Raw genomic sequence first — 26,942 nt, 5'->3', positions numbered from 1 at the left:
AGAAAAGTCTCTGCTTACAGTCACCAGAAGCTCAAGGCTGATAAGGTCACCAACTTGGAAGCAATGAGACAACCAACTCTGTGGTTCACATTGTTTGAACATTTATTGCAATTCAGTGTCAAAAATGTTTTACAAAAATACGTTACTGTCTGCACAGAACAGCTGTAAAAATCAGAGTTGAACATGCAAGGGAAGAAGAAAAAAGTGTGCAAATTTATAATGGAAGGATTTTAACCACACAATAATATTAAACAGAAGTCTTATTATACAAGGGATGCCTTTCACTTCATATCATCTCTAGTTACAACTTTAAGGAAAAACAAAACAGAACACACGCTCTCTTCCATATATAAGTAGGTATTTATAATTACTGTAGATTAGTTCCTAAAGATGAGCATATTTGCTATTTCGAATTAAAATGTTCTCTTGGTGGCAGACCCGTTAGCATTCTGTGCGGCACACGATAGCTAAAGAAATGCGAGTTCCACCCTCAGTTGCCCTCCCAGGAGGAGAAGCAGCAATGCTTGGTCAATGGAGGGGGAATCTCTCTGGTGTTCGAGGTATTAATATACTAGAGACTGCACGTGTCAAGGACAAGATGGATTTGTTCTCCCTAGGGCCAGAAACTGCAAAGCCGATTTGCTACCAACAAAGTCACTGGAGGAAGACGTGGGATAGGAATCAGGCACCAGTAAAGACACTCACGCAGCCCGGCAGCTGTGGGGATGGCTGGCCGTGTCTTCAGAGCCTCTAACAAGCATTGTTGTAAGCAATGAGCTGAGAAAAGCAGCACAAGCAGAACACCAGAGTCCCAAACCTTCTAACAGGGGGTCTTTATCAACCTGATCAGCCATCAGCTCCACAGGGTCTATGTTTTTGCAAACAGGCCAGCTAGGAAGAGTGGCATTTTAATTTAAAGCTATGTCTTTTTGGCAAGGTGCTGATCTATGGGGAAGCTGTGCAACAGGTTTGTAAGAACAACCACAGAGGACAACGCTGGTTTGCTGTACCGAGCAGGAGATAAGCATGAAACAGCACATCTGATTTATTAGCTACATAACAGAACTTGAAGTGTTCCTGCTCTAAATCAAATTTTAGCTACTAAGGGCCAAGGAATTTTCTGGGCAGGAAAAGCTGGTTTAGTACCTGCGTATGTTCTAGAAGGTGATAGCTTTGCAAGAGTAACTGAAGTCAAACAGAAATGGGAACACAAACAGTTCAAAACCTGGAGGCAAAGAAAAATAATAAAAAAGATATTCCCATATACAGAAAGTGGCAGGGTGCAATTAAATGTTTACATACAAAGCAATGTCTTCAGAGCAATACAAGTTTTCCTAATCACTTTACGAAATAAAAGGATCTAGAAACTCCCACAATTAAAAGAAGAAACCCAAACAATATAAGAGGAGGTGCACACGTTTTTATGATCAAACTTTATCATACCATAGTTAGTATAAATGGCTTAAGGTATGTACAGCTGAAATTGTGCCTCTTGAAGTGGCTACCACATTAAAACAAACTCCAAATACCTGCCCCTTCTAGAAAGCTGAAAGAAATATCTCTGGCATCTCTCCCTTCCTAAGCCTCCTCCCCTGCACAGATCTATTTTTCCTCTTCACAGCACCACGTTCTACACTGTTGCACTGGTTAACACATCCTCTGAAGATAATGAGATTTCTCTGGATATGCTGGCAGGAGAAAACCCCAAAGAGAGCAAAACCCCCTCCTTTCCTAGTATAAGAACTGATGCATGTCTAATGGGAACACATCAACTAACTGGAAGGTGAAATGCCGTTATGAAAACAACGTTCTATTTCCAAAATACAAGTAAAAGCCTGTTTTCCCTTCACAACAGCTTTGCCACAATTGTGCTAAAATAAAGAGGTCCATTTTGCGTGAGAGCAGCCTTACACCATCCTGCCTGGAAGCCGCTGTTATCACTGGCAGTTTTGTTACCCTGCCATCCTCAGCCAAGCAGATGCCTTTGCACTGCTAAAATACTGATTGCTTTGTTTACAAGTGGTTAGACTAAGGTATCTGGATGCAACAGCATTTTGTTTTAAATACAAGAGTATTGAATTCACCATAATATCTCCCTGTACCAGCCACTTGAGAAAGAATGAGTCTCCCAAAGAGATCAAGGTCTTATTTGACAGTTGCTGTGGCAGGAGGGTAATGACTGCAGCAGTAACTGAATGAGGCTTATTCTGTTTCCTTTTGTTTAGTCCGTTTTGTTCTCCGGTACAGTAGTTGCTTGGTTTTCTGCTGCTTTGGACACTGACAGCAATATCGCAGGACCCTGCCCGAGCAGCACACAAGTGTCTGTATGTATTAACAAATCATCTTCAGCACTTTGATCCTTTAAGATCTACACAGTGCTAAGAAATCAAAAAAAACTAATTGAAGTAAGTTTTATAAATAGGAGCCTCAGCTGCACATTAAGTATGTTGTCAGCGTGACCCATGCTCTCTGGGCAGAGGACACAGACTACACTCTTTGCTCAAGACCAGTGAAGGGCTGCTAGAGGCAATGGCTAGAGCTGAGACATTCCCGAATCACAGCTGAACGCTGGGATTTTCCGTCTTGCTGTGCAGGGAACGCACTAGGCCAGATTCAAACCTTGAGCTTAAAATTCACCCAGTGCACAGTCTCACAGTGGATAAGTGTCATCTGCTAAGCACGGCCTCGGACTAGGCAGAACCCCCCGGCATTTCCTACCGAAATACCATTGCCTCCCCATCACAACAGGCTGTCTCGCTATGGGTGACAGAGGCAAGACTACAAAACAAACCAACCCCAAGTAAGAGCTGGAAACAGAAGATGCCAAGGGGCACAGGTCCTTTCACTGCTAGGAAAAAGGAACTACAAGAATCTCCAAATACGGCGGCAATGCTTCATTCACTTCACTTGCAGGTTTCTGTCCTTAATGTCCTCGTTCACCAAGCCAGATTTCAGCCTCATCTACCCACTGCCATCAATGCGGGAGTGAAAACAGAAACTGGCCTCCCTCCCTCCCTCCCAAACATCCCCCCAAACAAGCACAAGTTCATTTTTCCAAGGTAACAGCTTTTAAATCACTTTCAGTTGACACGAATAGGACCAGGAGGCTTATGCTTTCCACCAGCCGTCAAACACTGATGGATGGGGCACAAACACCAAGATAAAGCTCGCTATCCTGCACGTGTTGTTTTCTCCTCATCTCTGGAGAGTGCCAAGCTCTGGGCCATGGCTAAGGGTGGCACAGGCTTGCAGAGCTCTCTGGAAGAGCAATAGCTTGGGTTTGCTGTTGGAAGACAGGAGAAGGGCAGTTCTTGTCAGCATTTTCCTGGTTTTCTCCTTCCCAGGTTTCCTCCCCCTTTCCTCACTGCTCGATCCAGAGGCGGCTTTTTTCCCTTTTTTGCGTCTCTTACAAGAGCATGCAAAGTGATTTAGTTTGCAAAAACGCAAATACTGTCATTTTTTTTTAAATATAAACAGCTGCAGAAAAGTGTTGAAAGTCAGTTATAAAAATGTAAAAAAAGGAACAGAATATTTAACAATAATTAACTCAAGTAGTTCTTCCTGAATTGTCCTGAGTACTCCTCTTCCTCGCAATTCTTTGTACATAGTCACACACAACCCGCTAAATATTTACCCTTCCAAGGCATCCTGCTTATATCATGCACAGAGAAAGTGCTATACAGGAAATCTACTGGCAAACAGCAAAAACTTTCCACTGCAGGTTTTCAAATTGTTATATGCGAGCTGATTCTTCTAGCTCCACCATAGGCAAAAGTGAAGCACTGTATGCAAAAGAGGAGAAGGTGAGCCAGATCATGGCCACAGTGCAGTTAGGAGTTTGGCCACGTACTCCATAGGATGGAAAATTTAGCTCTAGGCTAGTGTTAGAAGATCCCATAAAGAAGGTCAGCACTGGAAGCGGAAGGGACTAGGCTGGGTCTTTGCCATTTCCTTGGCACAGAGAAATAACCAAAAGATGTCAAGTGCCGTGTTGGAAATCCCTTGCTTATCCCAGTCCTGACTGCTGTTTTTAGGAAAATGCTGACTGGTTTCTTCACACTGTCTTGCTCATCACCCTAAACTCCAGTAGTCTGAAATTAAACACGATGCTGCCAGTCTTCCAGTGAATAAAAACCGTATCATTTCACCACGTTCAACAGCCCCGTTCTCCCTACATTTTACCAGCTCCAAGATGATCGAATTCACTTGACAGCAGTGGGAATACAGAGCAGTGTATATGTTGGAAAACTAGGAAAACATGGGCTTGAAGAACCAGATTTTAACCTCACTTGGTATTTCAACTCCAATAGGTTAATTGCACTGGTTGATAGGAATTTACATTGTGAGATTAAATCCAGTCCTTTGTTTCCCTATAATAGAACTTCCTCCCTTTTAGACAATCGTCATCCTTGTGGCTTCTCTTTTCCCTTTTGCCTAGTCTTTCATAAAACCAACAAATTAAAAGAGGATGGAGTAAAGTCTTAGGTATTTATATGGTGCCTATCATCTAGGCATTCAAGCACTGAGTAGAGCAAGAAAACTAATGTAAAGAGGTAAGCATTAATACCAGAAAAGATGCTTACTATCACAAACATTTCCCTTTAAATCATTGTACAAAATACAAAAGTTCACATTGTACACTGGATTTTTGTTTGAAAGGTACTCAATCTATCAGAGGTAGAAAGTGGTATGGTGCGATTCTCTTTTGCAAGTAGGCTAGAGTTCTATCCTAAGTATTTCAGAATGTGTCCTTTTTAAAAACATAAAAGTATTATTAAACTTGTCACAGGGATATTTTTCATAAATATTTTTAAAACGTCATATTTATAAATATGTATGCTAAATAAAACCAGATGGAAAAAAACAGTTCAACAGTCCTAGCCTCATATTGCTTTCTCCCTATTAGAAACAAACCAAAAGAGTTCTCAAATGGTTGTGGGGCAAATTCATTTTTAACTTCTAAAAACAAAAAAAATGAAGTTTTTTGCCCTGTATCTTGTACTCTGATCATAAAAAAGGGACTCTGTACAACATGCTGCATTTATATACCAGTCCTACAGAAGTCTGTATTCCTTAAGTGCTGCACGTCAGCGAGCAATTTCACCTTTCATCTTCGAGATCCTCTTGTTCCTTGACTCAGGAGCTTCGAACAAACATGAATATTTACACTATTTACAAATGGAGTGTCCAAGCTCAGTGGCATAAAGTGTCCTGTAAGAATCGCGTAAGCTGCGGTGACCCAAGTTCAGAACCTGAACAAGTTGATAAAGTCTTGCGGCGAAAGAGAGGTGGAACAAGTCTCGGGGTTGTTGGCTGTGCAAGGGTGATCGGTACCCTGGGAAAGGAGAAAACAACTCCATTTAGAGAGACTGCGGAAAGGGTGCCAGAGCATCAGCCAACTTAGTGCTGCCCCTCTGCCAGACGTCCTGCTTGCAAATAGACAGAGCAGAGCCCAGAATAATATTTCTACTCTTGCCAAAGCAGACAGCTCAGAACCAGGCTTCAGATTTTAGGGGCTACTGGCAAGTCAGGGGAAATAAAACCAGCAAAGATCCAATTCATTCTTTTCCCCTCTTCTGAGGGAAGAGAGGCTGGAGCCTACCATCAGCTACGGGAGCTTAACTCCAGAGCCATGCCTTGGATATCAGCACAGTGGCCAGCAGATTTTTGTCCTGGGCTGTTTTGTAGCCATCAGCTCTCATTCCAGCTAACCCTGCTGCCAAAACCTCCACCCTCCATGTAACGGGTGGCAGGAGTTGCTGGCAGTGCTAAGATGATCTACTGCAGTATGGCCATCTCCCTCCCCTCTGGCCTTGATGGCCACTACTCTTGTTCAATGTAGAGAAGATGGGACCTTTGAAGCACAGAGGAGGAAGTGTTTTAATAGTTGAGGGAGTGTTAAGATATAGGAAAACACTAGGTTATGCAGGCAAAGAAACTGCAGCACTGTAAACCAGCTGCAATCAGAGGAAGCACCGAGTGCCCCGTGGCTCATGCCCCCGTTGAGTTTGTCCCCCCAACACCTCATACCTTCCAGGAGAGGATGTGGCAGTGCCTGCACAGCTGCAGCGTGTCCCCATACTGCTCCTTCCGTGGGTAACACCTTATGAGCTTGAAGTACATCTTCTTCCAATCCAGCTGCCCCTTGTCAGATAAGATTAGCCGTTTGCGAATCTGAAAGAAAAAAATAATCAAAATTGTAGCAGGTCAAATAATGTGTTGGTTTGTTTTTTTTTTTTTTCTCTTCAACTCACGTTGTTCTCCTCTCCCTTGCGTAAGTGTCATCCTTGCCGGTCCCATAAAGTTCCCTTGTAACACCAAGAAAACTCCTGCTCTGAATATCCAGCTATAACCAGGTACCATTATCAGGGTCTATCCCCATTTCATGAATATTACTGTATGAAAGCCTGAAATCCTGGGAGCTATTTTATACTACTTTAGCCACCGTTTCTGGCTGGCAGGACAGTGAGTATAGTTGCATTTAACAGTTTCAGAAGTTAAAGTATTTTGCTTTTTCATTGACTCTAAGAGTCACTGATTTGTCACATTAGCTTGGGAGACACCCGTCTTTCTTTTAGGGTTCATTAGTTGCAGAGACTGGATTTGAATTTACTTGTTAATAGAAATAACTTCCCCAGCGTCACTTCCAAAGTCAGATCGAGAGCGAGCAAATAAAGCCAAGTCAGCAGAGAATCTGGCACGTGGTCCCTGAAGTGCAGAGGTCTGGTATAAACACACCAGACGTTCACCCAAAAACAGAGAGAGAGATTCTTGTTTGGTTGTTTTTAAGTTTAGAAGACCCCAGATGATTACCAGCCTGCAAAAGGCCAAAGATGTTTACACAGGTACAACGTGGGTAGCAGCAGGGCTGTTTTCCACATACCGTCCTGTCACTCGTGAAACAGCTCAGAGGGGATTTCTTGCTCTAAAAGGCAAGAGAGTACGACTCATCGCTCATGGACCACATCCACAGAGATTCTCTGCGAGGGTGTCAGTCCCTGGGACATCGGGGCGATTGCTGGAGCTTGCCTGCACGTTTTCCCCGCACACATGGGGAGAGGGAGCAACTGCATGACTTGCAGTTGTTACCACCTGGATTAGGGTTGAAGAAGTTCACCGTATGACTAATTCCTCAGGCTCCTATTTCAGGAATCATTGCTCTGACATGCAAAACCCTCCACATAAGTCATTTTCACAGCCATTCTCATGTCAGCCTGTATTATCACCTTGCGGCACAGCCCTTAGATCCAAGAGTTAGTCAAGCAAGAGCGTCCTACCCATGTGTGTTCATTTGCTAGTGGGTTACAACAAGCAACTGATGGCAGTTTGCATCCGTCCTTGTACCTGTCTGTCCGTAAAGTGATACTGGCAGAGTTTCTTCCACAGCAGCCGGTCTTCGCTGAGCACTTGCAGGTCGGGAGCCACCTGACCGAGGCTAACCAGGTCTCTCCCATCACTCAGTCGCTGCATGATGTTCAATTGTAAACACAACGGCAGGTCTGTGAAAGTGGTACCTTTAAAGGCAGGCTGGAAGAGACAAACAAAATTCAGCTTACAGGAAGCTGAAAACCCAAGCGATTCAGGCTTGCAGTAGAGTTACTGCTTTTTAAGCATTGCTCTTCACATAGAGAATATGCAGCGGTTCCCTCTTCTCAATAAGGAGACATTTACATAGAGACATTTGACCTTCTGCCCCAGAACAGTTTAATAGCTCCTCAAGGAAGGGGACGTGTATTTGCATTACAGTAGTTAGAAGCAGAGTTGCAGTCCAAGCCTCCTTCTCCCCTTCTCGTCCATCCCACATCCATACTCATGAGACTATGCTCCCAGAAGCACCACCACCAGCTTCCACTACAGCTGGACACTGGCTACGTCATGGTATCAGCTATTAACCATCCAGGTCTCTCCACCACGAGGGACATTGGCATTACTTCTCAAGCTCAGCCTCCTGTTGCACACATTGCTGGGAATCTCATGCTCTTCTGACGTGTTTTAGCTCATGTCATCACAGGATCCTGCTGTAACCACAGCAGCAGCTGATGAGTACCCACAGCAGGATTCTCCCTGCATGGCTTCCCAGGTCACTGCTGGCAGGGTTAGTGTTTCTTCTGTGAACATCTGAAGGACCTGCCCTTTTCCCATCAGCTCTGGCCATGGTTTTCCAGGCCGTTCAGCCACAGCAAAGCACATCCTAGCCTAAAGAGCCAAAAGCCACCTTCACCCCCCATATGCCTTCGCCTGGTCTACATGGAGTCCAGGACCGTTTTGCAAGTCCACAAGGCAGCACAGCTCCAGACCAAGCTGACCACAATGAATCAGCAGGTCCTGCACTCAGGGGAAATCCAAAGCACACAGGGAGCAAGGCATCAGCAAGGACCACAAACCGGGCTCCGGCTGCTCCAAAACCAGCCCCAGCCTTATTAAGGCAAACAGCAGCTTTTCGGATTGGGCCCCAACAAAGAAACAATGTTAGACAGATGTGCCAAGTTTATCATTTACCCTGCACAGAGATGCTGCTATTTTAAGTTGCAGAGTCACAGCACCCCTCTCGCAATTGGCAGGGTTATTAACCGTTTCAAACAAGAAGCACGCGGACCGCCATCAGCAGGGGAACACTGTGTGAGGCTGCTTTTAATCACACAGTCCAATCTCCAGCCACCCCATTGCACATGAAACTCCACGGGCACAAGTATATCTATAGGCAAACAGCTCCCGCCTTCCCTTCGGTGCCCCAGTGACTGGCCTGCCCAGACCATGCAGCACTGCCTGGTACCTCCAAGGACCACAGCTTTCCAACCAAGGCATCATTTTTGGCCATCTCCACCAGCAACACCGGCCTCAAACAGCCCCTCCAGGAGTGAGCTGTCTCTGCCATCTCCGGGGGGTCTTTCTTCCCATGACAGCTTTAACACTGCATGCTGAGAGTTACGCTGCAAGCACACTGCCTGGTTACATGTAGATGCTTCCTCGGTACAATCCGCAAGTCCAGACTCAGTGTCCCTGCCCGTCAGTGCAAACTGAGGTCATATTTTGGGGTAGGAAGAATGCACCAGAGCCTTGGATCACCTCCCGTTGATCTCCCTTGCCTGCCTGTCTTTTGCACTCTCCTGCACTCTCTCTACATACAAGCTTTGCTAGGGTACAACAGGCAGGACTAAGCTCAGAGGCTCTTGGGTCAAAAAACTCCAAAGCTTATGCTTGTCTTATTTCTGAAGAAACCAGCGTGACTCAAGCAAATCCTTACAGGTTTTCTGAGTCAGGGCCAAGGACTTATCTGCTACTTCTTTTCCCTCAGTACTCCTTTCCAGGACTTTTCAAACATTACTTTTTTTAGAAAAAAAAACACCGATTAGATCACAGCAGATCAGTATGCTGTCACTTTCTGGACTGAGTATTTTTTTAAAGCAGCTCTAGCACACACTCCATATTTTGCACGTTTTTTTTTAAAAAAGTTTAGGTCTTGGCTGTTGCAAGACATTCCCCCCTCCAAAACACCAGAAGCACTCAGTGCTCTGTAAGCAACTGGCTGCACAGAGCTGTGCTTGTTCTTCCTTCCTCTAAACTCAGCTGGTTTTGTTCTAGCTTGACCTGAAGTCATCTTCAGTGGTGTGAAATTTTTTTTTTTTTGCAAGCTTGACATCTATTTTATTTATTTTAGAAGAGTGTCTGTAAACCTGTGCATAAGTAAGTATACATAAAAGGCAGTTCCGTTCACCAGCAATATTTTGAGATGCTTTTGTCTGGATAGGCAGAGTTCTTTGAAATGCTTATCTGGGTTTTATGAGTGCCTAAAGCATAGGGAATAAAAGACATCGTACTACTGAGTTGAGCAGCAGAGGTAGGTCCTGGCCTGCGGTGCCCTCAGGGCTGCAGATGCATGGGGGGAGCTGGCCCTGGCAGCGCCCAGGCACAGGGCAGCTCCCCAGCGCAGCCCTGCTGTGCCCCAGCAGCCACCCTACCATAGGGCCAGTGCTTCCCCTGCAGGGCAAAGGGAGCTGCAGCCCATCCCAAGAGCTGGACACCAGGAGAGGTGGGACAGAGACCACCATCAGATAAGGCACTGCTGCTTTTGCAGCTCTTCAAACTCCCTGGGATCTCCCAGAGTTCATCTTCTCCTGTGTCCTGCTGCCTGCATTACTCTGAAGGGCTGGAAATTGTTTCCTGGGTTCCCAGAGAACACAGCCATGTAAAATGATGCAAGCGGGCACTTTGCTTAATCCTTTGCAAATGCCTCTCTGGTTGACCCACCAGGGAAAAAGGTGCTTTTTATATGCCCTTAGACCATGCCATGGTCTGCCCAAGTGGGAATTTCACAGTCCAGCTCACTGCAGGAGAGCCCTGCAAGGAGCACACCAACACAGAGGTCAGCACTCGGGGAAAGCTTTCGCATTTCTGTGGAGCAAGTATCCATTCGAGGTGGAAAAAAAGCCTAGACGCGGTTCTGGGCAACTGGTTGTAGGTGTCCCTGCTTGAGCAGGGGGCTTGGACCAGATGATCTCCAGAGGTCCCTTCCAACCTCAACCCTTCTGTGATTCTCTGAAGCGGAGCAAGTTCAGATTTGATTCCCATGCAAAGCCAGATTAGGAATTTATCAACTGATACATCTTCCCCATCCCCACAGATGCTGTTGAAAACACAGACGGTATAAAAGCAGGACTCGTCCGGCTGGAACAGGCAGCTCCAGACTACTGGAAGAATCATTGATATTTTCAGCCAGGAAGCATGAAGTTATGCAGCTATTTGGAAATTTGCATTTAATTTACAGATTAAGCAAATCTAAAAACCTCAACTATCTGATAAACAAGTTTTGAAGGCCGTTTCTCAGTTTGAGAAAGACCAACTTGACTTTTCATACTGAGGCCTAATCTCTGATGACTCTCAAGAGGGGGAGATTGTTTCCTGCCCAGCTCTGTTTGCACAGCACTTCACGGCCATTACGGAGTCAAGCCACGGTCTGTGACCAGTAAAAGCGAGCATGATCCTGTGTTGTGTACATTGAGTCTGAGTTAAGGGACACAAGCAATGCCAGGAATGCATCCACTTATTTTGGCAACTCCAGGTCCTTCCCCAGCGCTGTGCTTGCACTGGGAGTACAGTGGGATGCAGTCACCCAAATGAGAGCTGCTACACGAGAAGGTTTCACAAAGGAGCCACGTTATTTTTAGCTTTCAGGATTTGTGCTTACCCTGGTGATCTGAATGTTGTTCAGTTGCTGCTGCCAGTGGAGAATGCTCTCCATCCTGTGCACCCACATGTTGATGTTTCCAACCAGGACAGACTTGCCGACCCGTTGAACTAACGTGCAGAGGGATGTGTAGAGGGTCTGCAGCAATTCCCGTATTAGCCTAATGTTCTGCTGATCTTCAAGGACTTTGGAGGAACAGGAAAGGTTAAAAATGGGAACTGCCCAAATCCTTTTCTGAATCTACTTGTTCCTCAGGCAAGTCAAGTTACCTGCTATAACCTCACAGGCCAAAGAGAGCCAGCCTGTCCTTTTCATTTTAAACATTAGCCAGACACAGCAGGTTAGACAGCAGATGGAAAGAGATCCTCCCAGGATAAGCAGATGAGGTATCTGCCCTTTCTGCAGCACTTCCCATTTCCAGCCCCTGGCAGCTGGCCAGCTTTCCCCTCCAATATGCGCAAGAGGTTATCTATGTGCACCTCTTCCCCATCTGCCCCAGCTGATGTGCAGGGAGACAGCTCAGGATCCCCTTTCTCGTTACGCATACACACGCTAACAGGGCACTCTCAATTCCCAGGCTTCAGCCAGAGCTAAAGCATCAGGGAGGGAAGCTGCACATCTCAGCTGTGATTCAGCCCCCCAGCAGGTGAAGACAGCCCTCGAGCTCTCCTTCCCTCCGGAGCCGTGGGAGCACTGATGATACAGCAAACTGGCAATAAGGCGGCAGCAGAGACTGCAGATGTGCCAGGCTGGGGGCAGGAGCAGCCATCTCTTCTGCAGTCAAAAATAGGACTCAGTAGGATGCAGAAGGGGTGGTAGCGAGGAAAGTTGGAGAAGGAGGAATTGCCTCTCAGATACCTACCAAAATACAGACATTTCTTCCCACTTCTCCCTCCCTCCCCCCCCCCCCCCCCCCCCCCCCAATCCTTCACTGAGGGAAAGGAAAAGTGGAACTGCACTACAGAAATAAGCAGTGGTGCCCCTCTTCACCCGTCTCGCGTTGCCTGATTATTCTCGAGGATGTGGTTCACACAGAGCACACCAGATCAAATCAGAATCCTCCCCCTCACTGTTTCCGTTTCTTACCTTTCTGCACCACTTTTTCCAAAATGTTCATGTAGTTTTTCTGGGCAATGCCACTCAGTGACGTCAGCTGAGACTTTGCTATCAGCTCCAACAGCTGTGGGTAAAAATAGAAGTTGCAAGCCTTAGAGCGCAGAGATACCTTTCTAATCTTGACTCCTGGTCACATGACACAGCAAAACAGCCCAGAGACTTGTTTGCTGCTTGAAAATAAAAGGGAGACAGAGCGACCGAGCAAACTAATGCAAAGGAGGAGGAGAGCGGAAGCCAAATAATTAAACCCACATCGAAAGGGGGGGGATGGGAAGGCATTCTAATGATCTTCAGGGGAAAAAAAAAATAAAAAAATCTTGATTTCATGGTTCCAAGACGCATAGAAACCACAGAGCAGCGCTCAGACTGACAGCCTCTATTCACGCCGAGGGAACAACGAAGAGCCGACGTCACCGTCCTTCGCTGGGGCATAAACAAGCAGTGTCATTAGGGAACACGAGCAAATGCCTGTTTGGATGGGGATATTATTGATGGGGCACTAATGAGAATCAGACTCCACAATTTACGTCAAACTCCTGGGTTGCATGGGTTTTGTCAGAGTGCTGTCACCACGACAGAAAGGTTAAGCACTGTATTAAAAACAAGCCCTCTGTATTAAAAACCCCTATTCCCCCAAGGTTTCCTCCTCTCTGTTCAGCTCTTACAGCTGCAACACCAAATCACCTTTCTCTGTTTGTCCTGTTTACTTGCTAACCTCCCCTAATGGAAATCTCACTTTTACTTTCAATTAGGATTTGCTTCCCATCACTGATCTCCTGACTCGCGTACAAGCCGGACGCTGAATTCGGGCTGCAGTTGCCAAAGGAAGCGTTTCCCACGGGGAAGATGCCCTCTCCTCCCCAGCTCTCTACCACCACAAGAATAGCTGTGGAAGTTTCCTACGGATCGTGCTCTGCAGAACATGTGGCCTGTGATCTTCCAAGCCTTCCTCCCTTCCCCCAGCATTATATAAATACACAGACTGTCCACGTGTCAGTCCATTTGTTTTGGATGTACATAGCCTTCTGTTTTAATTTAGAAAGGAAAGGAAAAACCTTTTATGCTACAAATCAATCAACACGTTACCGCATGACTAGCTTATTAATCCTTTATCATCTGCGGCTACGGTATCCCACTGCTGGCACCGCAGAGAGCCCAGAGAAGGTGCAACTACTTGTGTCAAGTAACTAAGATGGCTTTTGACAAGACTTGATAAGTCATGAGCTGAACTGTTTGCCCCGCTATAAGAATGACAGGAATGTATCCAAAAAGTCACCGGCAGCTTGCCACGAAGCGGGGAGCTCAGGGAGAGGTATTACTGGAGCCATTCGCCAGCTCTGCTCGTCTCGGGCGCTGGCATGTGATTGCCAGCGCGGAGCAGTGAAGTCGCCTAGAGTGACCGATCTCTTCTTCCGTTTAATTTCCAGGCCAACACCATCATCAGATGGCTTTGAGTTTATATTCTATTAATATCTTGCACCTCGCATGACCGAAAGAAAACAAGATGAAAAAAGACCTGCGCTAACTCCTGTGAAGGGCAGGCTGCCTGTTTTCTTGGCTCATTTGGGGGAAACGAGAGATGCAGGAGCATTGGGTAGTATTTGGTGCACAGGCATCAGTGGATCTTCTTGCTATATCAGCTAAACCGAGACCACAAGGACTAGATACTCTTAAAAACAAAGCAGTTTGCAAGATGCTTGGCAAGTTTTAAAAAAAGATCTTTTCTTAATTTCATTAAATACTAGAGGAAGAAGAAGAAGAAAAAAAAAAAATCAGTGTCCCAAAGTAGTATGTAATACTCTGCTTACACTAAACTATTTAGCCTTCAGACCTTTGATTAGAGCGATCAACTTGCCAGACTCCATCTGTACATTAGCCACACATGCACCCAGATCAGCTCTTGCGTGCATAAACAACTGCTGTCTCCAGATTGCCCCATTCTGGGACTGGCACAGAGACAGCTTCCTCCAGGCTGGGTGTTAGCAATGTTGTGCCCGTTACTGAAAACACCAAAATGCACCCAGTGATAAGCATCATGTAATGCAGCACTGTAAGAGCCAGACACCAGGGCCGTTCTTTAAGAGGAACAAGGATAAAAATCTCAGTTCCTTGAAGAGCGCTAAATTGGTACAAAATTAATTTAGCCAAAGGAACAGATTCAAATTTGCCTTGTCTGTGTTTATCAAGGTTCAGTTTATGTTCAGTGATCCAGCTCAGATACCATGTGTCACCTCTCTTCCCCTGCAGCAATAAACACAGGATGAAATTCCATATGAAAACTATGTTGTGAATACTTCTAGGACTACTCCACTCCCTGGGAACTGCTGGCTGAAGCGACTGGCTAGCCCTCTAAATCAAGACATTTTTTAATTCTTCTATGTCCATATAATACAAAAAAACCAGGTAAGCAATACAGTTCATCCATGCCCCAGATGCTTCAGTGCATTGAGGGTCTTTTAACGTCGGCACAGACCCAGCAGAGTAGGGTCTCAGTTAATGGACTGCCAATCCATAACTGGGGTCTACAGCATTATAACAAAATAAATCAATGTTGCCACTTGCATAATACAGACTAAAAGCAGACTGATGAATTCAGATTAATGCTGAGTAGGGTAAAAAGGCTGGAGAGCTGCAAGCATGTGTTATGATGCGGTTGCATTAAGTCCAGCCCACGCTCAACTGAGAGGGACAGATGGTAGGAGAGAGTGCACAGGGAAAGGTTAAAAGCAATTTTAAAAGGCCTGCTTTTCAAAAACACTAAGTGATTGCATTCTAGCCGATTTTAACTGGAGCTGGGAAGTCTGCATCGCCTGTGGAAAACAGGGCATTAGATCCCAACTCACTCTTTCAACTCCTCAGAAGATGAATAAGGTGACCTGGTAGCTTCCCCAGAAAATCCTTCTTACTGCCTTGCCCCTGTTTTGTTTGCCCTCAAGGATCTACAAGAGCCACAGAGAAAAGACAAGAGATGCAGCGGGCTATTCCAGAGCCTCTGTAAAGCTGGCAGGAAGCAGCATCTTCCGCAGCAGGGCAATAACCTGCTTGCTTCCCCAGGAGTGTGATGGGGCTCCTGCTCAAACCTCACTAGCAGTCGGTGCAAAGCAGTTGGTGCAATGAGCCACTCGGCTCCGGGAGCAGAGCAGCTCCTCCTCCCATAAGCACAAGGGAAAAAGCAGCAAACACAACAGTGCCATGCGGCAGGGAACAAGGGCCCCTGTTTCAGGGCCATGAAAGCACGCTGCCCTGCACCCGTGACTGCTGCGCACAGCATTGCTTAGACCTGCTACAGCCGGATGCCACTTCTGCCGCTGTCTCGGTTCAACACCGGGACGTGCGGGGAATCCGTACCCCAAATAACCCACAGCTAGGGGCTTACAGCACACAGAGCCAAAAAATCCTCAGCAGGCCTGCTGCACCAAGCAGGAGGGTGTAACTTCGCTTCAAAAGGGGAAATGTAATGATTAAAATCACAAGTCTCAAACTACTGAAGTGTAAATCCCACTTTGAGTACCCCAAACCAGCTACAGGGAAGGGGGGCTACACCCTGTGGGGATCCATAAGCTCCTCCTGGTTGGGGATGTAGCTCCTCCCACCTGGACTGCTTAGAGAAAGGTATTCCAATGAAAAATTCCTCCTCCAGTCCCCCCTTGCTCTCACAGCCCTTCACTTTCTGTGCCTGAAATGTCACGTTGGCTTTCGGCTGGGAGGTAGAGCAAGAGCAAGGCAAGTTATAATGATTTACAGCGCAGGTGCTGACAGATCTCCACGAGGCAGCATCAAGCTGATATTCTTTCAGCACAGCATAAATCCAGGACTCCCAGAGCTAACTGCTATAAAAACTTAATAAACAAATTTAAGAGACTACTTTAGCAGGCTGCACACTATCTACATCACGTTATTCCAGAAGAGCTATGCCCGTGCAGCTTAACCTGACCTAAGCTTTTATTATCAGAAACAGCACCTTCCCTTGAGATGTTACTACACAACTATCGTATGACAAATCTTTCTGAAGCAAGCAGCCTGCAAAACCTCACTGTCATCTGAACAGAGTGTTCCCAAAGGAGAACCAACAGCTTCTGGGCTGCAGGCACTTTTGTCTCTGCTCACATTACTTATGCTTACAGAACGCTTCCAGTCTTCTCATTAAATCTCTAAGACCAGAGGAACCAGGACTGCTTCAAGACCAAGAACAGTTTGGGTCCTCTAGGTCAATCACATACTTCGTTACTAGCTCTAAAAAGGGAACATGTAGGCAGATGCTATAGTTCAAAAGATCAGCAAGGACCAAGTCATGGCACCAATACCTACACTTAGCACTTCCAGCACTATATCAGCAGACTGCCAAGACACGATTGATGTGGGGAGGAAAATTTCTTCCGCTTCAGTTACACGAACTCACTGGCTACAGCTGATGGTATTTGCCCATGAAAAATACCTGCCAAGCTTCTCGCGGCTCACACCTCCACCTCACTTGAAGGAGATGCCCATTTTAACAGTGTACCATTAGGAACTCCAAGAACTTAGTTTGGGTATATCTTAAGAAGGAGGCACTTCTGTATGACAAAAAATCAGCACTGAAAACACTTCAGCACTTAAGTTCAGAGAAATTCAGAAAGGAATGCTTTGAGAAAGGCAAGTTAATGTTCAGCCTGAAAGCACATTTTGGTATCAGCAATGATGTAGCTTATTTCTCTGTAGGGCAAGTTTGGGTTTTGCTAGCAGAATCCCAAGCCTGCAGCTGTTCCTCTCCCTTCTTCCCCTACGGACATCCTCATATTCTCCCCTAGCCTTCGACTCTAAGCTTCCCTCCTTGGAACGCATTTGTTTGATGAACTAAGTAGTGTGACATTGATCAGATGCCCTGAGCAACGGGTGGAACTAGAGAGAACAAGGAGAGGGAGGGGAGGGAAAAGTGTTTTGCCTGCCAATGTTCAAGGCATTTTCCATGTGACAGATTGCTCATCTTGTGTGCTCTAGGAGGCCTGCGATTTGCAAAGGACCATAAACAAGATCCACATCTAGGCAGAGCTTTTCATGAGTAAATCTGGCACATAAGGCATTTTATGAGCTACTATCCACCAGAGACTTGGCCGATACAAGCCTTTCATTTTAAGAAGTCAGTTTTATATTTGATCCATGGTACCAGGTTTAATATCTTCTTTAATCTGCCAAACCACAAGTCAGCCTCAATTAGAAAGCTTCATACTTCTCAGTAGCACTGTATCCTTAAAACTACTGGGGGGAAAACTACTCTTAAAAGCTCAGAAGAGAGGTAATTTGTAGAAACAAGGACACATGCTGACTTCCATGCAGAACACTGCTATTTTGGATACACAGCAGATTTGGGATGCATGGGATAAAGGGGGAATAAGGTCAGCCTGAGCCTCCCCACCAGACCACACCGACTTCACTGAAATTTGAGTTTGCTCTTCAAAAAATTTAATGGGACTTCTGCTCAATCATTGCAGTCCCATGCAAGTCACCCATCACATCGGGCTGAGCAGCAGAAGCCCATGACATGGCACAGCGTGACCTGAGGCCATGCTTAGCAGAAGTCTTTGGAGTTCTTTGTTGTTGTAAGACAAAGTCTGCCAAAGAAATCTCTGGAGCACCACATACAAGTTTTATTTTATTTTCCTCCTTTATATTTGACTAAAGGGTTATAGCCTTGGCATGAACTGTTCCTTCCACAATGATCCCCCTAAAGATGACATGGCTGTGTGTATATATATCCGGCATCAGAAAACACAGTGTACCCCAGTGCTGGTGATCATCTTCTCTGTACAAGGAGGAAAACAAGTTGTCCCAGGACCAGAAGAACTAGGACAGCCTGAGTTTCCATGGACTTGTATCCCGCTTTGCCTCCCCCAGCATCCCCGCTCCCTGCCACCACCCCTGCAGCAGGACACCCAAGCGACTGGCAGTGCCCTTCCTGCACAGCGGGTGGGTGACCACCCCCAATGCCTGTACCCTTCCCAGGGTGACAGAGGTTTTCACAGGCTCCTTGTCACCTAGACAACAGGTGAACAAACCAAGGTGAACTTGCTCAGATCATTTCTTCCTTAGACTCTTTTCATGACACATGACTCTGCAAAGGGAAAGCAATACCAATGCTGCTTGCTCCAGAACCTAAAACCTGAACAGCTGGTGCCTCACCAGCGATCAACTGCTGATGAGATGTGAAAAGGAGCTGTTTATAAACAGCCTCAAGTTAATAACAGATTTTTTTTTAAGCTTATTGAATTCCAAACCTTGATAAGCACTCTGAAATTTGAGATCAATTTGCAGATCACATATGTATAAACATACAGCCCTCAGGACAGTAGCCCCTGCCCCTCCCAACCACTACCACCCCCCTTGGTGACCCGGAGCAAAAAGAGAAGCCCTGATCTGTCACAGAAAGCCAGAGCATGGGGAACCTGGGGCTGAGGACTCCTTCCTACCAACTCAGGGTGTTAGGACTAACCAAATGCTTTGCCCACTGAAACTGCTGCCCGTCACCCAGGATTAAGAGCAACCATGATCCTTAACCAGAAGTGAAGATCAGTGCCTCCAAGAGGTTCAGCCCGTTCTCTCATTCCCAAAACACTCAGCTCCCCAGAGTGTCTCCTGTATCACTTTTAAAGGAGACAGAGCTCCACAGCCCTTGTGAAGCTGGAGCCTCCTGTGCAAAGAGGTCCTTGCTGCTCTATGGCCTCTGCAAAGAGCCCGTGCTCCTTTCGGGGCTACAGGAATTGCATTTAGAAGCTGAACTGAGAACTCAGGAAGTAGAGGCTAAGTTTTCTGGGTTTCAGAAGTGAATTTCACAACTGAAAAGTAGTAGGAATGCTAGGCTAAGGACAGTCCATCTTCTACACTACCATCACCTCCCTCCCTCTCCATTCTAACAGATCAAAGAGGTGGTTTTGGGCATCTATCCACACAACTTCCATCAGTTACTTCATGCAGCAAAGCCCAACACCCCCACTTGCATGCTTGGGCCTCTCTTCTTTGCCAGTGCTTCCTATCACCCAACTGGTGCTCGGTTCAGAGCCTCCACCACCATCACAGCAAAATAAACCCTGGCCTTTCACTCACCCTCACGACATAGTTGAATCGCCTGGAGTCCAGGATAGCGCTGGAGAAGTCAAGTCGGTTGAAGGCTTCTCCCAAGGTGCAGTAACCATGGCGCTGAGAAGAAAAAACAGTCTGGGTCATGTTTTGGCAGACATGAGTACAGACAGCACTAGGAAGACGTGACCCAGGGCAACTCAATTTAGCAAGCTAATGGGTACAAGCCATGGGACCAGCTCACCACCAGAGGAGGCAGGCCTGTCTCCCGTGGAGCCGCACTTATTGACGTCAAGAGTGGGCATAGCCCAATGTAGATTATGGTAGTTTCCCAAGAGTGACCCAAGCTCTGCTCATGACCCATGGATTTGCGGGTGAGAGTGAGGCACACATTCCTGGGTTTCAATATATAGTGCAAGTTCAGAGCGGTCTCATATGGGCCGCTTCTCTCCGTGAGCACAAGCGAGCTGTTGTGATGAATTCCAATGATTTTCCGTGTTAGGACTGTACTGGGTGAAAGCCAAGAACAGTATTATGGCTTGGTCTGCAAATGGCTTTTTTTTTTTTTTTAGCTGAGAGAAGCAAACAAGTCATATTTTAAACACATGTACAGAGCCTTGTAGAGCAAGCCCTGGCTCCCTGATTGGAGCTTAAAATCATTACTGAAATTCCAACCACAAGCCAGATCTTTGACTTATCTCTTAAGAGCTTCTGCTGATTTATATCAGCACAGGATCTTCTACCACTTGGAAAAAACAGTAGAAAAGGGAACAAAGCAGCTATGGGAGGCACTCACCTCTTTTGTGCTCCCCTTGTGAACATAGATCCACTTCTCCTGGTGGAAATCTGTTTGGACAAAGACATTTTGCTCAGTTAATCTTCTGCCTCGCAGAGGGCTGGATCTCTATTCCGCTCACAACACTTACTGCCCTCCTAGTGCAAATGAATTTATTTTGTGTTTACATCACCACACTTGAAACCAAAACTAGCAACTTGCTGAGCTGCTTTGTTTCCATATTGCTTCATTTGAGACTGCAGCCCTGAGCCTTAGAAAGGGCTTCTGTTTCAGTGACACAGCTCAAGACTGTAAATGTTTAATCTGCCAGCCACAGATACACCATAGCACCTCCTCTTCTTTGGTCCCAGACAGTAAGTGTGGCTGACAGCCAAGGTTTTGTTGTTATTGATTTTATTAACTATTCATTACCTTGGTTACATGCTTGGGATTGAATGTCAAATTTGAAGTTGAGCAAAAATGTCATGAGACACCAGGCATGTGGGAGAGACCTTTTAGCAGTGAGGTCAGGCTCAGAGGAGCATGCTTGTGCTTGCAGCTAACTTGCTAAAAAAGAAAAAACTATTTGGGACCAAAATTTTCCTATTTCTAATTGCCCCTCCCTTCCCTCAGAAATGGGAGTTGTCCCATCCACTCCCCAAAATAACTTCTCTGTACCCACCACATGTTGCTAACTCGGTCTGCAGAAGAGCCCTTACTGTAACAGCAGTTATGCTGCTCAGTCCTTCTCCCACCCGACTCTCATATGGGCTTTTGACCCTTCTTCCACCACACACTGCAATTCAACAGCTAGTATAAGACAAATTCTTCTCCCCATCCTGCTAGACTCCTTTCCCTGAAGGAAATATTGTCTTCCTGAAGTCTTTTTCCACTTAAGGATGCAGCGATGTACTCCTGCCTGGTACTGTGAGCCCAAGGACAACCCCAGTCTTAGTTACAGGCATGCAGACTCTGCATCAGGCCCTTTTTTGCTGTAGGTCACAGCAGAATCCAGCCCAAAACTGTCATGGTAACATTTGTTTGTTCAGAGAACCAAATGCACAGAGGGGCCAGATTTTGGCATCAGTTTCAGAAATCCTGGGGGATGCACAATGAGCTAATAGTAGTGTGGGAATTTAACTCATTTCCTCCATGTATGTTTACATTTGTAGCCTTCACATCTAACTCCAGTACCTATCTTGCAATCAGACCCACGCAGACCTTGCTGTCCCTGCAGGCTCCCCAGAGTCCTCCCACAGTTGCCATCTGAGACCCCGGCTGCTCACTGCGCATACAGAATGATTTCAAACCTTCCATTGTTTTGAGCGAGCTAAAAATCTTATTTTATTTTTCATGCACTCCGCACACAGAGATAGGATCAAAGCTCACATTCAGGCTTGTAGCCTCCAGTAATGTAGATTAGTACTCAACATGCATATGGAAGGAAGAATAAATTTAGCCTGTTGTGCAGAAGGAAGTCTAGAGGGGGAAAAAACTGGAACTGGTTCATTTGAATGTACCATAGGAAAAAATTACCCTCCTTCTGACAAACACAAATGACAAAAATTTGAACACAACAAGCACAACTCCTCAGAGCAGGGATTACTAACAGGGGCATAAATCTTCACATTAAACTGCATCCAAGTTCTCTACTTAGGTCAAACATGGGCACAAAGCCCTTTGAGACACTCTGGAAGAGTGTCCTCATGCACTGTGCAAAGAACCATAGATATGAAGCGTTTTCCATTCTCCTGCAGCAACTTTTATTTAAAAAAGCCCAAATAGACATCTTACATTGAATCTTGGCTTTGTTATTCAGCAGGTCTTTTCTTCTCTTCTTGGCAGCCACATCATAGTTCAGACTGTTGAAGAGATTCTCTTTGTTGTGATCATCCTTTTTACAAAAGCTGTGAATGACATAAAGCAAGGATTCTGTTTATTTCTGCAGTCTGCTGAACACTATGTTTCCCGCAAGGAGCGAAAATACACAGGTTTTCATCATGAGCTCCAAAGCTGCCTCCTTGCAGGCTGCTCTCCAGAAATCTGCATACAGTTTTTGCATCCAGTAATAGTATTTTTAAATGAGCCTCTGGTGCCTCATTTCTGTGCTAGGTAAGGTAACAGACAGGAGCAGGTAATACAGATTGCACAGTTAGTGCTGGGACACTGCTGGGCAGTATTCTTTTCCTCCCTTTAACCTGTTCCTATCTTTGAGTAACACCATGTCTTCCTACTGTAGGCCGTAGATTCCTCTGAGATAGTCAAGACTTCTACAGAAGGACATATTCAGACATCTGAGGACATATGTATATGCACTCAAAATATTTATTAACAAAAGAGTCTCCAGAAAACATTCTTTCAAGCTTACAGGAAAAGCTCAGCTGAGGTTCAGACTTGGCTGGTGGTTTTCCAAACCCCACATAGTAGCGATTGTACAAATTAGCAGCTAGGATCTCTTGTCCAAGACTGCTCATCATCTGCATTTGCCAGAGCTCTGCTGTAACCATATTATTAGTGAAGGGAGCTATAACCCCTTATTTTCTTTAAGGGCAATGAAAGACTATCTATAAAGAGTCTGTGCATCTCTACGTTCTGCAGACCTGCAAATCAGCAGATCCAAGCAGCAACGTGAAACCAAGAAGCCCCTGGGCAGCGACAGTGCTGCAGCACAGATCCCTGGGGGTGGCAGGGGAAGGCAGCACCCACCAGGAGCTCTCAGCAGAGGCCCTTCTGCACACTGCATGCTGCCCAGAGCTGTGGGGATGCCTCACAGGTGCTGGGGAGAAGACAGGCAATGCATCTAGGAGAAGCAGAGCTGCCCCTGCTGCTCTAGCAGCTGGCAAGGGATGGGAGATGGCTAATCTGCAGGTCTAAATGCAAAGAAGGGACCCAGGCACCTCGCTGCAGCTCAGGTGCTGTGACAGTGCTGGTCTGGGACACTCTGGAGCTCCGGCAGGTGCTGAAACGTGCTGCTGCTCGCAGCAGTGGGCTTCCTCTGCAACAGCGGTGAGGACCCTTCCACAGCCAGGCTGCTTCCTCTGCAGACCTCGTGTTTACAGTTTAGCCTCAAAACAATAACAGGAGCACCATACCGACTCACACCTCCAACAGCTATTCAGCACAAGCTCCTGCAAAAGGATAAAACCTGCAGAACAAGGCTCCTTGTTTCACCCTATGATAAGCAGGATCACCAGCCCAGGCCCACAGCCAGGAGAGGGAGGTTTGCAGTCTGTCAGCGCAGCCACCAGCGTGTGCAGAAGTCAAGTGGCCAAGTCAGAGTTTCAGCCCCACGAGGGACCCAGACCTCCGCCGGCAGGGTCCGGATGGGTGTTCTGGTTTGACACCAGAGGTGGAGGAAACCTCCCCCAGCTTCAGGACACCACAAGCCTCAGCTTCCCCTTCCTCCTCCAAGTGCCCCCTCACAGGGCACCGCAGGTGCGGGGAAGGCACCACTCCTGCCGGCTCCACCACCTCACTGCGGAGGGGGAACAGCAGCAGCAATGCAGGTGGGACCATTCACAGCAACAACAGCTCGGGGAACCAGACACTTCTGCCAGCTGGAGATGGCTCAGGAGAACCTAAACCTGAGAGCAGAACATCTCAGCTGCACATTTTCCCCATCCACTCGGCCTTCTGCTGCGGGGACCAAAACCCCAGAACAGAATATGGCAGTAAGGAAGAAGTGGTTTTGAGATGTTCAAGCTCGTGTTTTATCAGGATTGCACAAAATCAATGATGAGCCAAGTTAACATGCCCGATGCAGTGGCAGAATCCAAGCCCAATAGCGCAAGACAGATCTGCTTTAAATCTTACATGTCAACAGGGCACCCTTGACTGTTGACTTCCTACTGAATGACTCTGTAATCTGAAGCCTTCATAACAGCAGCAGTGGACAAATTCCAGCATGGGAGGCAGATTATTCCCCTGTTTATGTACTGCCAGGTTTCCACACGCTTCTCCGAGGCATCGTGACAGGTTGAACAGTTGGGCACCAGGACCTGGCACTGCACGGACCTCAGTCTGGGGCCAGCATGTCACCTCCTTGCTTTTTAATGGGAAACCTGTGCCAAACTCGGTATTCCCAACACAATCACTCTACCACCAGCCAGACATCTTTCTACCCATTTACAAATCAGATGCTTTGGATTCTAAACTTGATTTTTATTTACAGCATGCATAAAAGAGGGCAAGAGATACAGACCTGCTACATAAACATCCTTGCACAGTAACATCTCAGCAGCAGTTCACAGCAAATCCCTGTTTGCTCCCTTTGTCATGGACATTCCTGACCCATCCCTCAAGCCCGGTCCCAGCAAACCCAAACCTGACTGCGCACAGCTGAAACCAAGATGCAGCTCTGCAAGAAAAGTTTGGTTTTGACAGGAGCGATCTGGCCAGAGACCATTACACCCACGCTGCTGCGAAGGCTTCCTGCCCGCAGCGACGCAGCTCCGCGGTGCTTCACCATCTTGGGGGTTTTGTTGATGTTTTGATGCCAGATTAGTCAGGCAGCACGCACGGTACATTACTCATGGTCTGGGGAAGATTTATGGCTTCAGACACATCAGCCTTCTCCAGCGCGGGAGCCGGGAAGCTCCAGGAAGGGTTGTTTTGGGAAGGGGGAGGGGGGGACACCTCCAGGGCCCCCCAGGAGATGCTCAGCGATGCTCCCCGAGGGCACATCGCCCAGGCCGTGAGGCAGCAACTGTTTTTCACCTTTTCCTCGCTTTTTCACCCCATCCCACAGCCATAGGGAGGGACAGCCGCCTCCGTGCCCAGGCGCCCCGGGACCCCGCCGGGGCTGAGGAAGACCCGCTTTGGGTTCACAGCGGGCCCGGGGGGACGCCGCCGAGCCCCTCCGCCGGCAGGCCCGGCCGCCTCAGCGACGCCAAGGGCTGGGGTTACCGGCAGGCCCGCACAGCGACCACCCCGCCCCCCGCCGCCAGCGGCCCCCGGAGCCCGGCGGCCCCCGGCCGAGGGACGGGGCGAGGCGCCGCCGCCCGCCCGCTCGCCCACCCCCCCCGCACCGCGCCACCGCACCGCGGCGCCCCCTGGCGGCGCAGACGTGGGAGGGGCCCGGGAGCGGGACGGAGCCGGCGGCGATACCTGCTGATGTCGCCGACATAACCGCCGCTCTTCTCGTCGAGGAAGCGCGTCCAGCCGTCGGCCGTCTTCACCCAGCTCTGCCCGGGGGAGCGCCAGTCCTGCCCCAGGAACGGCATGGCGGCGGGACGCGGCGGGACCAGGCGGGGCGGCGGGGCGCGGGCGGGAGCGGGAGCAGGAGCGGAGCGAGGCGCTGGGTGCCGCGGCGGCGGGGCTGCGGGCGCGGCGGCTCCGCGCTATTTATGCGGCGGCGGGCGGCGTGTTGCCGGAAGCGCGGGGCTGGCCCCGCCCCGCCCCGCCGCACGTGGCGGTGTTTATCGGCACCGCCCCCGCCCGCCGCCGCCGGCGCGGGGCGGGGCGCGGGGCGGGGCTACGGGCGGGGCGGGGCCGGCGGGGGCGGGGCCAGCGCGGGGTTGGCGCCCCCTCCATCCGTAACCGCTGTATTCCGTTTACCGAGACAAGCGATATAAATACTTACACAGGCGCGTTTGTATACGCGTATCACTGTGCTTTAGGTATTTGTGTATCACAAAGTTATACCCCATCTATAGAAACGTGCAGAATCTAAACACACAGATAAATATAGAACGTCGTGAAAACGTACAGAATATATTTATAATGTTATACCTGGTTCTATACAGAGAGCATTATACGGAGAGGCAATATTACGTATAGAATGTTTTCTAAATGTATGTTTTTCAAATATATAATCCTATATATGGTTCTATATAGAGAACATTATATATAGAAAGAATATTATATGTAGAATGTTTTCTAAACGTACATTTCATATGCATCTACTTTATATCTGTGTACTGTTTCATGTATGTCCGTAGCGGTGGACTTGGCAGCGCTAGGCTAACGGCTGGACTCGACGGTCCGAAAGGTCTTTTCCAACCTAAACCATTCTATGATTCTATATCATGTTTTATGTCTGTATGTTTTATACATGCATGCGCTTTTATATGCATTATGCTCTTATATATGTTATTTTAAAATATTTTATAGATAAATGTGCATGACAAAGATATATAAATATCTATAAAGCAATATTATATATTAAAATATATGATATATAAATGTAGCTTATTAGGCGCATGCACTGGTAGGCGTGGAGAAGGTCTCATGTACTGAACGTTAAAGCCATGGGGGTGTTTGCATTCCAGCCAGGGCTGAGGTGTTGCATTCACAGCCAGGAGCGCGCTATAGCTCATTTCGTAAATGTAGGCCGTTTTGCACTAGGATTACGACATATTCGCCCTGTGCTGCGGTGCGCGTATCTCGGTACGCCGGCGTTGGCGGCGCCCAGGGGACGTTCCTTTGGGGCAGCGCGTGCGGGGCGTCCCTGGGTGGGGGAAGGGGTGGGTGGCCGTCAGTCTGTCAGGGCCGAGGGCCGAAGAGACACGGCGAGCGGCTGGCCGCGGGGATAAGCTGCCCTAATCCGGGTCACGTTGCCAGCCCTTCCCCGGCTGCACTACGGGCTGCTGAGGGGCATTCGGCAACATCTGGCGCTTGCTAGAGACGCTGTTACATAGTCAACCTCAAAAAAACAAAAAAGCCCCGGTGAAAACGAGCGCTCGCGGCGCAGCGAAGGCAGTGCGTGCAGCGGCGGCGGCGCGAGAGAGTGCTGCCGGGGCCAAGGGCAGCGGGCGCTGTGGCGGCTGCGGGGCGGGTGTCCGTGGGGCTGGGAGCCCCGCCGTGGGAGCGCTGGCC

General features: G+C 47.7%; 2 protein-coding genes across 5 annotated transcripts in view; one reads left to right on the top strand and one right to left on the bottom strand.

Moving 5' to 3' along the window:
- NTAQ1 (N-terminal glutamine amidase 1) overlaps positions 1-18,600 on the top strand; it is a 45,760-nt gene extending 27,160 nt beyond the window's left edge. For 2 of the 3 annotated variants that reach the window (XM_082323782.1, XM_082323777.1), the window contains one exon: positions 13,054-18,600. In XM_082323782.1, coding sequence (XP_082179908.1) covers positions 13,054-13,104 — 51 coding nt within the window. In that variant the 3' untranslated portion in view covers positions 13,105-18,600. Of the gene's footprint in view, positions 1-10,621; positions 11,176-13,053 lie in introns of those variants that run through there. The other variant, XM_082323784.1, reaches the window with a different exon arrangement.
- On the bottom strand, positions 80-25,451 carry FBXO32 (F-box protein 32). Of its 2 annotated transcripts, XM_082323752.1 has the most exons (9): positions 25,233-25,451; positions 21,921-22,033; positions 20,148-20,197; positions 19,379-19,471; positions 12,272-12,365; positions 11,186-11,370; positions 7,345-7,527; positions 6,031-6,174; positions 80-5,335 (listed from the first exon to the last, which is right to left on the bottom strand). In XM_082323752.1, exons 1-9 carry the CDS (start codon positions 25,346-25,348, stop codon positions 5,246-5,248), a joined length of 1,068 nt encoding a protein of 355 aa, XP_082179878.1. In that variant the 5' UTR covers positions 25,349-25,451; the 3' UTR covers positions 80-5,245. The 2 variants fall into 2 exon arrangements, with proteins under 2 accessions (XP_082179878.1, XP_082179879.1); XM_082323753.1 differs by lacking the exons at positions 11,186-11,370; positions 12,272-12,365.
- Positions 25,452-26,942: the final 1,491 nt, after the last annotated feature.

Source organism: Platalea leucorodia (assembly GCF_965183815.1).
Source record: "Platalea leucorodia genome assembly, chromosome: 1".
NCBI classification, from domain to species: Eukaryota; Metazoa; Chordata; class Aves; order Pelecaniformes; family Threskiornithidae; genus Platalea; species Platalea leucorodia.
This window is presented reverse-complemented; position numbering and strand designations above follow the sequence as displayed.

Excerpts from the sequence above, each read along its gene's own strand:
- FBXO32 (XM_082323752.1), bottom strand. The coding sequence starts at position 25,348 with ATGCCGTTCCTGGGGCAGGACTGGCGCTCCCCCGGGCAGAGCTGGGTG. Across the intron at positions 7,528-11,185 it reads ACAACATTCAGATCACCAGG|CCTGCCTTTAAAGGTACCAC; the intron begins GTAAGCACAAAT and ends TGTCTCTTCCAG. Across the intron at positions 5,336-6,030 it reads GCCACATCCTCTCCTGGAAG|GGTACCGATCACCCTTGCAC; the intron begins GTATGAGGTGTT and ends CTCCTTTCCCAG.